The sequence below is a fragment of the Leuciscus leuciscus genome (assembly GCF_965113295.1).
Source record: "Leuciscus leuciscus genome assembly, chromosome: 16".
In the NCBI taxonomy this organism is placed as follows: Eukaryota; Metazoa; Chordata; class Actinopteri; order Cypriniformes; family Leuciscidae; genus Leuciscus; species Leuciscus leuciscus.
In genome coordinates, this window is record NC_138740.1 from 2,579,646 (window position 1) to 2,594,707 (window position 15,062).

Sequence of the window (15,062 nt, forward strand, 5' to 3'; positions counted from 1 at the left end):
GGATTCAGAGGCTGCGTTCGAAACCGCATACTTCCCTAACTATTTAGTATGGGAAAAAGAGTAGGCGAGCGAAAAAGTATGTACGAATCCAAAAGAGTAGGCGAGAATTACCTGGGTGACGTATTAATTTACATATCGCGAGATTCGGACTTATAGTGCGTTCGAATATGCCTACTTTCCTACTATATAGTAGGCGAAAACAGTACGTGAAGGAAGCAGTACGTTCGAAACATCAGTATTCATGAAAGAGTAGGCGAGAAGTTCCCGGATGGCTTACTGCTTCCACACAGATTTTCGAGTGCTCATCCGATGGATACTCTTCTATCCCGGGAGGCCACGCGAGAGGATACGTCAGTATCAAACATCGCAGAGATCAGCGACGCGGGTGCTTTCAAATGTGAGTAAACACGGTTCCTTGCGTTAAAATTGCATGTGTTGAACTACTGTAGAGTAAACTGTTGAATTGTTGAAGGTGTAAAGACGTTACACAGTGTAGTATAGTTGTGATTTTGCTGTAAAAACACGTTTTATTACAGGGCCGCGGGAAGTGGGGGTGCTGCAGCACCCCCTGTTTTCACAGAATTGTAAATGCAACGCATATGTTTGTTCATTAAAATGTATTAATTTTTAGCATTTAGTCATTTATTTGTAATAAACACTTTAAGTGGGCTATTTAATTTTTTTTATTTATATGTTAAATTATCTTTTTAAAACATAAGCGCAGAGTGTTAGGCTACGTAATATTGTGTGTGTGTGTGTGTGTGTGTGTGTGTCGAAAGAATTTGTCCGCAGCTGCTCAAAAAAAAAAAAAAAAAAAAAAACGTCAAAAACCCCACTGTCAGTGTTTTGTAAGGAACAGGCAAATATGTAAAATATAGCAGGAGACATTTTAATTGTTTACTATTAAAACAGTTTTTTTTTTTGTCAGTGTCGGCTAGACAGATGAAGTTGACGACTCGCGATCTTCGCAGCGCCAGAGAGAAATGCACATTTCATACGAATTACATAAGCAGCGCAGTCTGTTTACTTTCGTTTTGAATTGTTCTGCTTAAAAGTAGACATTTCAAGCTATCTATATGTCTCAGGTCTGTGAGGCAATAGGCTACCTTATAGGCCTACGCTGAGTTTCGGTTCATTTATGAGACGAGCTCCGGGTTCGCCAGCGCCTCCGTGTCCTGATTATCTATTTTCTAATAGCTTATATATTCTTCTTATTTATTGAATACAGACAATTGGTTGATGAAACATCGATTAAAATTAAGATACAATTAATACAAAACGAAATTAAATTTAAAGACAGGCTTTGTGCTTTCAGTTTGAGGTCTCTGTGAAAGTTTTAAAACATTCTTTTAGTGCCGCTTTAGAGAAATACATTTCTAAAAAAAATGCGACTTAGTCCAGTGCGACTTAGGCTATATATGTTTTTTTTCTTCCTCGTGGCGCATTTTGTGACTGATATGCGACTCCGGAGCAATAAAATAAAAGGGACTCCGGAATAAAAGCAGAATCAATAAAGTCAAAAATGTGATGTGCAGTCAGGTTTGAGAGTGTGCGCGTTTTTTGAGGAGTTGCAGAAGAGCACATCACAACATGAAATAGACATCTGAGTGATGAATGTGTGCTAGAACAGTGGTTCTCAAAGTGTGGTACGCGTACCACTAGTGGTACGCAGGCTCCGTCTAGTGGTACGCAGAGGAATCACTGAATTTCGCACGCAAGATTAAACCGGTGTGATCTTTTACTGTCTATTTTGTGATCAGTCTTGGCTGGTCCCTGGAGCGTACGATACGATTACACCGGTGTGAGTAGAACGGCCAGTGCATCCCGTGATCAACTGCTAAATTAAAATGTGCTTTCGCAGTTGGCTGGCGCTGAGCCACAGACGGACGCGCGCCACTCAGGCGCTGTCAAATATCACAATTATTCAGTGTTAAACCACATAATGTTAATTTTAGGTTTCAGACATTTAAATTCACATAACTATTAAAAAAAACAATACATTTAGAATTTGTAAAATACACACTGATGTCTATGGAAGCGGAAATAATAATAATTCCCATTATAATTAGACGACACATTTGATTCATATCAAATTGTGTAAGTAACTTTAAAGTTAACTCTATTCTTTTCCCAGTTCACCGGCCACTTACTTTCATGTATTTCGCGAGAAGTGGATGAATTCACGTTCTGTAAATCCAACAGATCCGATTCTCTGAACAGTGGCACATGACGACGCATATAGCTTAACTAACGCGATCGTTATAAAGGTGTTTAAACAACATAACACTTCCACTTGCATATATTTGACAATCGGAATATCAAATATTTCATAACAAATTTGTGAATATTTAGAATGAAAAAAAAGAAAAAAAAAGCAGATCATTAGTCATTCAGCGCTATTGTGGCTGCGGTGTGTCACGTGACAAGCAATGACGCGTCACCATGGAAAAAATAAAGTGATCAGTTCTAAATAACGATCGCCTTGAAAAACTCACAGGGGTCAGCCAGAATATTTTAAATGTACGTTTAAAAATGTTAAATATCAATACACAGCCTGTGTTAAAAAAAAAATTTTTTTATTAACTACAGTAGCTACTTTTTTTTACTTAATATTTTAAGTACAGTAAGCTACAGTTTTTATTTCACTTTAAGGGTGCAATACATTTGAATTGAATCATTATTCAAGTTTTTTATTTACCTGTATGCAAGCAGCACAGTGCAGTGTTAATGTTCAAACTGTGTTCTTACAATGTTTAAAGTGGCTGACAATAATAAATATTCTTATTAAAAATTAAGCTGCCTCATTTTTGAGCTGTGCATAACCGTAGCTGAATAGTTTGGCCTACTACGCTACTGTATTTTCATATTGGTCATTATGGTGGTACTTGGAGAGCCAAATATTTTCTATAAATAGCCAAAAAAAAGTTTGAGAACCACTGTGCTAGAACAAATCTATATAGTAACTAAACATAAGTTATCTATTTTATTTGTCCCTTACTGTTGATAAATTGAGGAACATTTATGTTGGATAAAAAGTTAAAACAACCTCAACATGTAAATGTAGTGTTGCTCATAAATCACAGAGGTAATGTGAATCTGGTCTGGATGTTACAGGGACAGATGAACAGATGTGTGTTTATCCAGTGGAGAGTGGCTCATGAAGCTGAATGCAGCCATCAAAGGCTTTGAGTGAGTATACTACAGAAATAAATAACAACAACTATTTAAATATTAAGTGGTAGTTTATTTTAATTATTGTAATTTCAAACAGAGCTATTACAGCACTTTTCTGATTCTTGATTTCTGTGCATTTGCTGCACAGCTTTTGTGGTGGAGCAGGACCTGCAAGGAAAGATGATGGCGGCATTTGTGGAAAAAAACACGTTTTTGTCTTCTAAATAATACCAGAGCCCGTCTACGGAGAGCCTTGGCACTTCCTATTAGCCCCATTGTATCGATCTTGGTTGCAGTTCCATTAATATTCCACTGGAGGTGATCGCGGGCGAGTGCAGACTGAATGGGAGTCTATGGGGCTAGACGGCTAAATTTGTCTCTTTCACCCGATTGCCGTTGAGAAATCTCAGATTTGATTGTAGGTTTTGCAAGTTCAACATGGGTTATAGGTCGAAAATTGAATGAACGAGTACTTATGTCCTTTCGATTTCTTACAGGTTGAGTTGTTGTTGCCCATAACACGCTAGCATTCTGCTAATGAATGCTGATTGGTCAGTGAAGGACTGATTACGACCAGAGATACCGCTTGATGGCATCATGGAATCCGAAGCGGGACCAGAAACAAACAAAACAAAAACTCTTCTAGCACGTGTATTTACCTGTGTCAGCTGTGTTGTGTGTTTGCCTGTGTCAGCTGTGTTGTGTGTTTGCCTGTGTCAGCTGTGTTGTGTGTTTGCCTGTGTCAGCTGTGTTGTGTGTTTACCTGTGTCAGCTGTGTTGTGTGTTTACCTGTGTCAGCTGTGTTGTGTGTTTACCTGTGTCAGCTGTGTTGTGTGTTTACCTGTGTCAGCTGTGTTGTGTGTTTACCTGTGTCGGCTGTGTTGTGTGTTTACCTGTGTCAGCTGTGTTGTGTGTTTACCTGTGTCAGCTGTGTTGTGTGTTTACCTGTGTCAGCTCTGTTGTGTGTTTACCTGTGTCAGCTGTGTTGTGTGTTTACCTGTGTCAGCTGTGTTGTGTGTTTACCTGTGTCAGCTGTGTTGTGTGTTTACCTGTGTCAGCTGTGTTGTGTGTTTACCTGTGTCAGCTGTGTTGTGTATTTACCTGTGTCAGCTGTGTTGTGTGTTTACCTGTGTCAGCTGTGTTGTGTAGTTACCTGTGTCAGCTGTGTTGTGTGTTTCCCTGTGTCAGCTGTGTTGTGTGTTTCCCTGTGTCAGCTGTGTTGTGTATTTCCCTGTGTCAGCTGTGTTGTGTGTTTACCTGTGTCAGCTGTGTTATGTTTACCTGTGTTGTGTATTTACCTGTGTCAGCTGTGTTGTGTGTTTACCTGTGTCAGCTGTGTTGTGTGTTTACCTGTGTCAGCTGTGTTGTGTGTTTACCTGTGTCAGCTGTGTTGTGTGTTTACCTGTGTCAGCTGTGTTGTGTGTTTACCTGTGTCAGCTGTGTTGTGTGTTTACCTGTGTCAGCTGTGTTGTGTAGTTACCTGTGTCAGCTGTGTTGTGTGTTTACCTGTGTCAGCTGTGTTGTGTGTTTACCTGTGTCAGCTGTGTTGTGTGTTTACCTGTGTCAGCTGTGTTGTGTTTACCTGTGTCAGCTGTGTTGTGTGTTTACCTGTGTCAGCTGTGTTGTGTAGTTACCTGTGTCAGCTGTGTTGTGTGTTTACCTGTGTCAGCTGTGTTGTGTAGTTACCTGTGTCAGCTGTGTTGTGTGTTTACCTGTGTCAGCTGTGTTGTGTGTTTACCTGTGTCAGCTGTGTTGTGTATTTACCTGTCAGCTGTGTTGTGTAGTTACCTGTGTCAGCTGTGTTGTGTGTTTACCTGTGTCAGCTGTGTTGTGTGTTTACCTGTGTCAGCTGTGTTGTCGAAGCCTCGAGAGAAAAGAAAGTGCAGAGCGCGAAAGCACCAAAGTGACTGAAGGATTGCCGTAAAGCAGTATCTCTGGTCGTACGATGTGTATGACGTCATTGACACTTTAAAAGACTTTTTAAAGCAAATAAGTGACTCTAAAAAATCTAACACCCAGCAATGTGTAATTTCTTTGCATCTCCTTTCGAATACAACATTCAAATTACTAGACAAAATATTATATCCTGAGAAAAGTGGAATTTGAGGGGTATAGCGCCATAGACCTCCATTCATTCTGCACTCGCCTGCGAGCGCCTCCGCATGGACAGAGACGTGTTACTGCAGCCAGTCCAGAAACCGGAAGGAACCAGAGAGTGCCAATCCTCTTCCTATTAGACATTCTCTGATAATACTGAAATCAAATGACATTGTGCGGTTAAAATGACTGTTTTTTGAGTTATGTTTGTGCATTTTTGTAGGATCTGAAATGTCAGCAGGCTGGTGTGAGCACTGAGGATGAAGAGCACAGAGCTGAATCCTGGAGATGGTGCAATGGATGAGTCCCTCCATCACTCCACCTGCCCTTACGAGACCCTCCATCACTCCACCTGTCCTTACGAGACCCTCCATCACTCCACCTGCCCTTACGAGACCCTCCATCACTCCACCTGCCCTTATGAGACCCTCCATCACTCCACCTGCTCTTCTGAGACCCTCCATCACTCCACCTGCCCTTATGAGACCCTCCATCACTCCACCTGCCCTTATGAGACCCTCCATCACTCCACCTGCCCTTACAAGACCCTCCATCACTCCACCTGCCCTTACGAGACCCTCCATCACTCCACCTGCTCTTCTGAGACCCTCCATCACTCCACCTGCCCTTATGAGACCCTCCATCACTCCACCTGCTCTTCTGAGACCCTCCATCACTCCACCTGTCCTTATGAGACCCTCCATCACTCCACCTGCTCTTCTGAGACCCTCCATCACTCCACCTGCCCTTATGAGACCCTCCATCACTCCACCTGCCCTTATGAGACCCTCCATCACTCCACCTGCCCTTATGAGACCCTCCATCACTCCACCTGCTCTTCTGAGACCCTCCATCACTCCACCTGCCCTTATGAGACCCTCCATCACTCCACCTGCCCTTATGAGACCCTCCATCACTCCACCTGCTCTTCTGAGACCCTCCATCACTCCACCTGCCCTTATGAGACCCTCCATCACTCCACCTGCCCTTATGAGACCCTCCATCACTCCACCTGCTCTTCTGAGACCCTCCATCACTCCACCTGCCCTTACGAGACCCTCCATCACTCCACCTGCCCTTACGAGACCCTCCATCACTCCACCTGCCCTTACGAGACCCTCCATCACTCCACCTGCTCTTCTGAGACCCCCCATCACTCCACCTGCCCTTATTGCCTCAGATTGTGAAGCACAACACATCACGCAACAACCTCAGGCACGAAGGAACGGCTCACCTCTGGCGGTCAGCTGATTCATCAGAATAAAGCCTCAGAATGGGAACCGCTGTGTTGAGATGGCAGAAGGATGTGGAGTTCAGCGCCTGTAGCCTACATACATGATTGTAGTTTGAATAAAGCTTTGTTTCATGTGTTGACTTGTATATGCATTTGTTTATTGTGTGATGGTGACTTTCATTAATTCTTTTACTAATTTATTAATATTTCTCATTGTTGTCAGTAAATAAAATATAAATATTTAATGAATGCTTTATTTATTGTTTGAATGAAAATGTAGATATGTTCACTATACACATCTAGAGTGTATTCATGCATAGCTATGTCATATGACATACATTACATTTTGTTTGTTTTATTGACTTATTTTCAGAAAAAATTTATATAATTAAGTATTGGTCAGCATTTATCATTGTTATTGTATGTTTTGAGGTGGGATAGCAATGCAATTCATTCTGGGGTAATATTAAGTTTTAACATTAATGATACTTACATTTTTCGAGTATAAAATCAACAGTTTTCTCCAAAGGCGAATCTTCGCACAGATGCCCTTTGTGCAGACATTACAAACGCTGAAGAAAACCGTTCTAGGTAGGGCTGTCGAGTTACTGATGTTATGAGATACACACACACACACACACACACACACACACACACACACACACACACACACACACACACACACACACACACACATACATATACACACACACATATATCAATCATGGGTTTGCATACATAATATGAGATTTTATACACAGGAAAAAAGAACCTACAAGGTTGAATATCGTAATATATATTTTCTTAAATAATTAGTTAAAATACACTTAAAAAAATCATTTTTTGTTATTTATAGGCCTAGGCCTGAGGGATGAAACGAGAGTTAAATTCATCAAGAAAAAGATGAAAACATAAAGCAGTAAGCCACTTTTGCTTGTGGCTTAAAATATGTTTGGATATAAAATAAAGAAATGAACAACATATTCAAGAGATGACAATTTTGGGATTTTGTAATAAAAATAAATAATATCGTTAAGGATAAAACGGTGGGTCACATTAGTAGGCTAGGGTTAAATATAAGAACTTAAATCAACCCTAAATGTATTCACAACATAAATGGGCAGCAGTTTCTTCAAAAAGACCACAAAATGAGCAAGTTTAATCAATATCAAGATATTTACAGATAGATTAATTAAACGTGTCGTTCAAATTTTTCAAGTTGTGGCTCTTGTGATAACGCGTCGTAGGTCACATGATAACGTCAACATGGCAGATGTCCGGTTCGTATTCATAGGCTGCGTACTGTCTATGGCTGCGTTCCAGTCCAAAAATGTCATGCCCTTCACTTGCTAACTTCCCTCCGTCTCGTTCACTCGGATGTACGTCATTGCTTACGAGTGCCCACTACTGGCGGAAACTGCAATGGGCTGAATTGGAACGTCCTAAGCCCTTGATCACTTGGAATCAGCTGTGGAGTTTATTTATTATTTACATTTGTTTTCCCTTTAATAATTTGTTTAATGCAGCATCCAAATGTATATATGTTTTTTGGGTTGTTTTCAATAAAAAAAAAAAAGAATTAATATATCATAGAGTTGTTTGTTGTGGTGGTGATTAGACGAGATCTGTGGTGACGTCACAATCGTACTGCATTGTGGGACATATAGGTGCCTGAAGTGTACATATGAAGTAGACTCGCTCCCTCGGTCCAAATCGAGGGAACGAGGGTCTGTCCATCTAAACTTCCCTCGTCCAGGGCGGCGGGGATTCCCCCGAGGGGAAGTGCTTAGGGAAGTTCGCGAGTGCGTGTCTAAAAGTGGACTGGAACGCAGCAATACTCAACGAGATCTGGCTATAAAGTACCTACTCTTTTAGCGCTCGTTAAGTAAGTACTTATTGAAATTAAGTACCTACTCATTGAGTATGCGGTTTCGAACGCAGCCATAGAGAAATCTCGATCGATCGCCCAGAGCAGCCGCTGTGACGTCACAGGCAGCGCGCGTTCCATATGACGTCACAGGCCGAGTTGTTCAGGCCAGTGCAGCGATTACCAGACTCAGAGTTATTAGTCAAACAGTGTAGAAACTCAGACTCAGAGTTAGTCAAACAGTGATATGTCCAGGATCTGCGGAGGCACGATGCCTGGACACTTCCCCATGGATGAGGAGATCTGCAGTTCAGTGTCGGAGGAGCCGCTGAGTGGCGCTGTTGAGGAGAGAAACACAGCAGAGGAGAGTGAAGCTCCTGCTCCCCCTAGAGTCGCGTGGGAGAACAACACCCCAGGTGCTGTCACAGGCAAAGATAGTGTTTTCTTTTTCTTTCTTTTTTGTAGAGTTTAATGAGCGGCTCTCAGTGACGAGTGTTGGGGAATTGCTTCTGCTTTTGTCATTGAGTTTGTGATTTTTAAAATGTGTTTTTGTGTTTTCATATTTATATACATTATTAGTTTTTTCTGTGTACGCATGTTGAAACCCATTACAACAAAATTTCCCCATGGGATAATAAAAGTCAACAAGAACACATAAATATGCAAATTAGATACAGGGCAATTCCACGCAAAACTGTCACATCCATAACGCCAACACAATGCCATGGTATTTAGTTGGCGTTATGGATGTGACAGTTTTGCGTGGAATTGCCCTACAGTGTATTGATACATTTTACTGAATGGGAATTACATTTTTGGCCATTTTACCCTCATTGCATAAATCATGCATCAATTATACAAAGTTTGGTTAAATAAAATAATCCTGAAACCTAAAAATTTATTGGTGAATGAAAAATAAATGAATCTTAAAAAAAATTCATCTTATTTTTAAACAACTGAGTCCCGGTGTCCACTACAGGGGACATAACATAACATAACATATGAATAAAACACCCTTTTTCACAAATGTTTTCCCCCATTTGTTTTGATCTAGCAACATAAAGCAGCTGTACATGAGGACAATCACTCAGCTGTAATCTGTGCTAATAAAACACATGTTTCTAATCAATATTGTTGTTTGCAGAAAAGCAATCAAGATGGATGAGTTTCCGTGCTGGCGTCTCGAGAGTGTGGAATGCTGGGAAACGTCTCTTCCAAACCAACGAAACCCAAGTGTGTGCTTTTGTGCCGTCGCAGGAGCTTCCACACACACCCAGTGTCGAGCCGACAGACCCCCTCGAGTCCAGGCCTACAGACCCGCTCGAGACCAGGCCTACAGACCCGCTCGAGTCCAGACCGACAGACCCGCTCGAGACCAGACCGACAGACCCGCTCGAGTCCAGGCCGACAGACCCGCTCGAGACCAGACCGACAGACCCGCTCGAGTCCAGGCCGACAGACCCGACTCCCGCTCGAGTCCAGGCCGACAGACCCGCTCGAGTCCCGCACAACTTCATACGGAGAGACAGTGAGTGTTTATTATTATCACTCTGATTCATCTCCATTTCTGCCTGATGCTTCTGGTTTTAGTTTAATCTCTACTCCTGTCGGTTCCTCACCTGATCTCAGGTGTGTTTGCTGCTGGAGTTCAGTCTCATGCTGTATATTAACATGTTTTTCAGGATTGTTTGAATCTCTTTATGAAGTGGGATGGAAACTGAAATCCAGAGGCGATCGCACTGATTATGAGGGATTTCGAAACTCGGATGACAAACAAGTATGTTGCTCAAGCTTTTCCGCTCTTGTTTCCTTCTATCTTTAGTCTTTCATTCCCGACATAAACATCAGTGTTTACAGTTTTCATCAGAAATGTAAAGATTGTAGATTACCATGCACACAAACAAAAATGGATTCAGATTACTTACGTTTGCAACAATTTTCTTCATTTTTTAGGTGATCATCCGTTGTATTAAGAAGAGCCGGCCTGAGAAGCTGGTGAAATTGGTAAATTGACAACTTTATTCTTCATGAAATTCTCCAAGAATCGTTTTATTAAATTGTAATTTGGTAATTGATAAACCTGTACAGTATAAGATATAGTTGAAAGCCTTGAAACATCAGTTGTAAAGTAAATTGCTTTCATTTTTAATTAACTCTTTAAGCCCAAAGTATGTGGTTTAGCACCCCCCCCCCCCCCATCCCCAAATATATTTAAGTAATTAAATTAATATAAACATGCGATTAATCAACTAATGGCTTGAATGAATGACTAATCTTTAGTCAGGGCAGCCCAAGAGTTTACTTTGAAAAGCTTGCGAGATGGAAAATGAAGTATCCCAGGCCTTTAGTTAGGAGATTAGAGATTAGTTAGGAGTCAACTAACCTTCTGTCAATCTCTTTTCTTTAGCCTGAGTGTCCCTTTCCTATGAGTCCAGACGCAGCTGCAATGTTGATGCTACAAAAGCATCCAACTAGCACACACATCATACAGTTATATGGCATGTATATCCTGAAAGATGAAGACGTCCTGGTTCTGGAAGTTCCACAACACAGCATGACCTTGTTTGAGTTCTACCAACGAAACCGACGTTCCCTGACAGAACATGCAGTGAAATGCATCATTCAGCAACTCGTTGTTGCGCTGCAGCACTGCATAGATCATGGTGTTTATCACATATTACACATGATGAACGTTCTCATCAACCCAAACACCCTGCAAGTCAAGCTGATGGACTTCGGAGGCACACTGTTCTTCAAAGAAAAACGTGAGTCCACTTCTCGCACACCGTTCACTGTTGATGTGTCCGATGATGTTTTACTAAACACTGGAAATGTACTCTTGCAGGTGCTGATGAACCCATATTATACTCAGCGATCAGAAAGTACGCTGAGTGGGTCTCGACTGACGACACACGCATACTGCTGGATCACCTGGTCACAAGAATAGGCCGTTGGTTTTGGCAAAGGCCACATCTGTCCAAAGGTGAGACCAACAACAAGAACGAAACGGAAATAACATTGCTTAAAAAACATGAAGAGCTCAGTAAAATTATTAGTGTCCATGATGAGCAAAGTGTAAAACACAGCGGATTGACAATGAATGTTTAGCAATGAATGTTCATGGGCATCCAGAGAATATCATAGTAACAGCAAGAAATGCTGTGTATTTCATGGTAACATGACCTTACATGAACTACATTTCTCAAATTCTGTTTATGAGTGTCTATAAGGACAAACGTGACTAATCAACTGTCTTCTGAAAACTTTGACAGAATGCCTGGATCTTCTTGAGAAACTTAATGACAGAAGGTCACGGATGACCTTAGATGCCATTTTACATCATGACTGGTTTAAAAACCCTTCATAGAGAGGATAGATGTTGTCCTTCCAGCGTCCCTGATGGATTGTTGCGGCAGCTGCAAGATGTTCCTCCCAACCAGTGATGTCGGTAACGCGTTACTTAGTAACAAACTCTGCTGCAAACCTTTTAAGTCTAGGGAGAATAAGGCGTGCAACATCAAAACACTGAACGTGTACTTGAAAAAATCTCACACAAATCAGTCTAATTTAGGTAAAGTGATCATTTATTACAGTGAGAAACGAGATGAAAAGAATACGTACAACTTGTATACAAATCATAAGCAAGGAAAAGGTTCACAAAAGAAAGAGGTAAAGAGAAAAGAACTAGACTGTGCCAAATCAAAAAATTAAAAAACAAAAAAACAATCTTACTAGATAAACAAAACTAGATATATACACTAGATGTCGCCTTGGCTACGGTTTCGTTCCAATGAACTGCAGTAGCCAAGGCGACTTCTATTGTATATATCTATACCCGCCCGCGCTCTCAGATCACTTGGACGTGGCTGTGTACAAGAGGTAAAAACGATATAAATACTGTTAGTTTTCTCACACAAACCGCTCGTTTCGTGTCTTAGGCCATCAATGTGTACTTACGATGGGGAATTGTTTAATTTGGACTCTGTGCATGCTCTTTGAGGTGGTGACTCTGCGGAACTACTGCGGAAAAAAACTGTTTGTGTGAGTGTGAGCCAATTCTAGCCTGTATGAGAGCATAGAGTTGTAAATTAAATATAATTTCTCCTGTGACATAGGCGAAGCAAGGCATAGCAAGTTTATTAATATAGCACATTTTATACACTGGCAATTCAAAGTACTTTACAAAATGTATTCAGCCAATCGATTCTTTTCTGTGGGTATCCATTCGTTGCAGCCGGTAATCCTATTGGTGCGTATCCACCAACAGATCCAAATGTGTCGCTCCATTTAAAAAAGCTACGTGATTTTAGAAAAAATCGGTTCCAACACAGGTAAACCTTCCATTGAAACATGAATTTAAAATCGTAGTAAGCTATTTTAAATGCTCATCCTCAGAAATAGGCCACGAACAGTCGGGTACATCCGTTCCAAAATCACTGCAAAGTATGTAAACGTAATCCTCTGGGTGATTTTTGGGATATAATCCGCGAGAAGTCGGTTTCTTGTACCCGTGGTTAATCCAGCCCACTCTGCTATGAAAACCGGTTCACTTCCATCATCTTTCAAATCTCTCCATACTCCTGTATAAAATAAAATCCAATCCATTTCCGTTAAAACCAAATCGGGATCCTCTGTTGTATTCGTTGTGAATCGCTCGTCGTTATCCATTAACCAATCTGACTTCACGATTGTTTTTGTCAAAATCATATGTACACGCACGTCCTCCAGACAAGTGAAAAGTATTTGTACAGTCAGCCGTATTTGCCGGCTCGTGGAGAAATCGCGTTAAACGGTCCATGTTTTTTCCGCGGCACTAAGGTCAAATCCTCCATAGCTTCATCAATGTTTCTTTCAGGTGTTTTGGGGTCTGACGTAGCCATAGTGTTCTACTTGAATAAAACCACAAGTATCTCTTGTCATGTTTGCGCTCCTTTTTAAACAGCTCATGTGACTGTCATAGAGGGAGGGGGAATTCCCCGTGAGTGATGTCATTTTTTAGGGACACCCTTAAATCGAAATTGACCTCTCAGCTTTGAGAGGGGTGTGTTAGGGGGTGTGGTCTGTTCGGGCCACTGCACCGTCTTTCTGTGGTCATTTAAGTCCGGACAGCGAAGTGACCAGACGCTTTTTCTATTTGGGAAGTGGAGAGGGCTGTGGGGTTTTCCCACGGATCATCTGTTGTGGGAGGGAATAGGGGTGGGGCTTGCGTGTGTCTCTCTGCAACCTTCAGAAACTGTCATTCCTCTCAGACCTCCGGAATGTGTGGACCAGTGGCGATTTCTTTAAGACTGCAAGGGAAGCTCGGCTTCCCCTATAATGTCAAAAAATGAATGGTCAAATATGTTCTATTGTATTAACATTTTATTGACTAAAAATGCGTTAGAAAACGTTCATCTCAAAGACGAGTTTGTTCAGAATCAGTTACATAGGTCGGCTGACTCGATTTCCTTCTCATACATTCCCGTAGCGTCACAGTGCATTTCCCTGTTGAAGCCCAGCTTCCATTGACTTCAATGGAGCTGCTTCGAACAGTTTTTTTTAGCGCTTCAAAACTAGACGGTCATTGGATAAATGCTGCGATTATGTCCCGCCCATGGAAGCTCAGCTTCTCTGGGGGTGAACGGGGAGTGGGCTGGCCTGGACTCCGGGCTTCCGCGTGAAGATTGGAGGGTCTGTCGAAAGGCTGCGTCTCCTTTTGATTGACAGCGATTTCATACAATAAAAAGTCGCTGATGTTGAAGCTGTTCGGCTCAGTCCCATCGCGGATTTTTCAAAGACAAACTGCCGCAACCTATTTCTTGGTATTTGCTTGTCGAAATTGCTAGCCAATTTTCATAATACATTTCACACAATTATACATTTATACCTTTATTATATTATTACTTATTATATTTTTTATATTATTATTATTAGTAATAATTCAAAAATAATTATTAAAATAATTTAAAAAAATATCTTATTATTAGTAGCATTATTATTATACTTTATTATATTATTATTTATACCTTTATTATATTATTACATTCATTTTTCACAGAGCATTTTCTTGAAAAGGAACGTAGAATTTACGTATAAATAAATGAATAATTTTTATGATGTAGGCCGAAAATGAGCTTCCCCTCTTTGAAAGACCAGCAGCCACCACTGGTGTGGACGTTCTTTTACACTACTCCAGCACAAGGAAAACACATATATCTTTAAACTCTCAGTCCTTTAACAATGGTATGTAAAACGTAAGGCTTTTTAAACTAGTTTGTGTTTTATGTAAAAGTTTTACAAATCAACATTTTTAAAAAAAAAGATATTTTTGTAAATGACTGAACATTACATTTTTAATGTTTTAACGTCTTAAAATAACACTAACTCATTTTTTAATAACTCTTTTTAGAGAAAGATGCAATTTTAACTTATTTCATTGACGTTTTAAAAGTGATGAATGTACATCTGTCTTCTTTAATAAATAATGCCTCTATACTCTCTCTCTTGTGGGGTGGACTCATTTAAAGTAATGTAATCGTTTGGTTTTAGCCAGGTTTCTGTCGTCGAGATAATTTAGCACACGCACTCCCTGATGCCTCAGAGGAGAGAGCGCTGCATCCATGCACTTCGTAAATGCACGGGGTGCTTGGGACAGACCGAACGGCAGAACGGTGTACTGATAAGCCTGCCCCTCTAAGGCGAATCTCAAGA

The 15,062-nt window shown here is 40.9% G+C and overlaps 1 protein-coding gene and 1 long non-coding RNA gene across 2 annotated transcripts; both read left to right on the forward strand.

Annotated features, from left to right (window-relative positions):
- Positions 1 to 200: 200 nt before the first annotated feature.
- LOC309476826 lies at positions 201 to 5,645 on the forward strand. The gene is made up of 3 exons (XR_014198386.1): positions 201 to 397; positions 3,115 to 3,189; positions 5,495 to 5,645. It is a non-coding gene; the product is annotated as an uncharacterized lncRNA (long non-coding RNA).
- Positions 5,646 to 8,643: 2,998 nt separating this feature from the next.
- LOC309477575 (serine/threonine-protein kinase pim-1-like) lies at positions 8,644 to 12,013 on the forward strand (the record flags this gene model as incomplete). Its single annotated transcript, XM_082140849.1, has 7 exons — positions 8,644 to 8,788; positions 9,517 to 9,900; positions 10,055 to 10,149; positions 10,326 to 10,376; positions 10,780 to 11,137; positions 11,218 to 11,355; positions 11,645 to 12,013. The coding sequence occupies 7 exons, from the start codon at positions 8,644 to 8,646 to the stop codon at positions 11,737 to 11,739; spliced, it is 1,266 nt and encodes a 421-aa protein (XP_081996975.1). The 3' UTR covers positions 11,740 to 12,013.
- Positions 12,014 to 15,062: the final 3,049 nt, after the last annotated feature.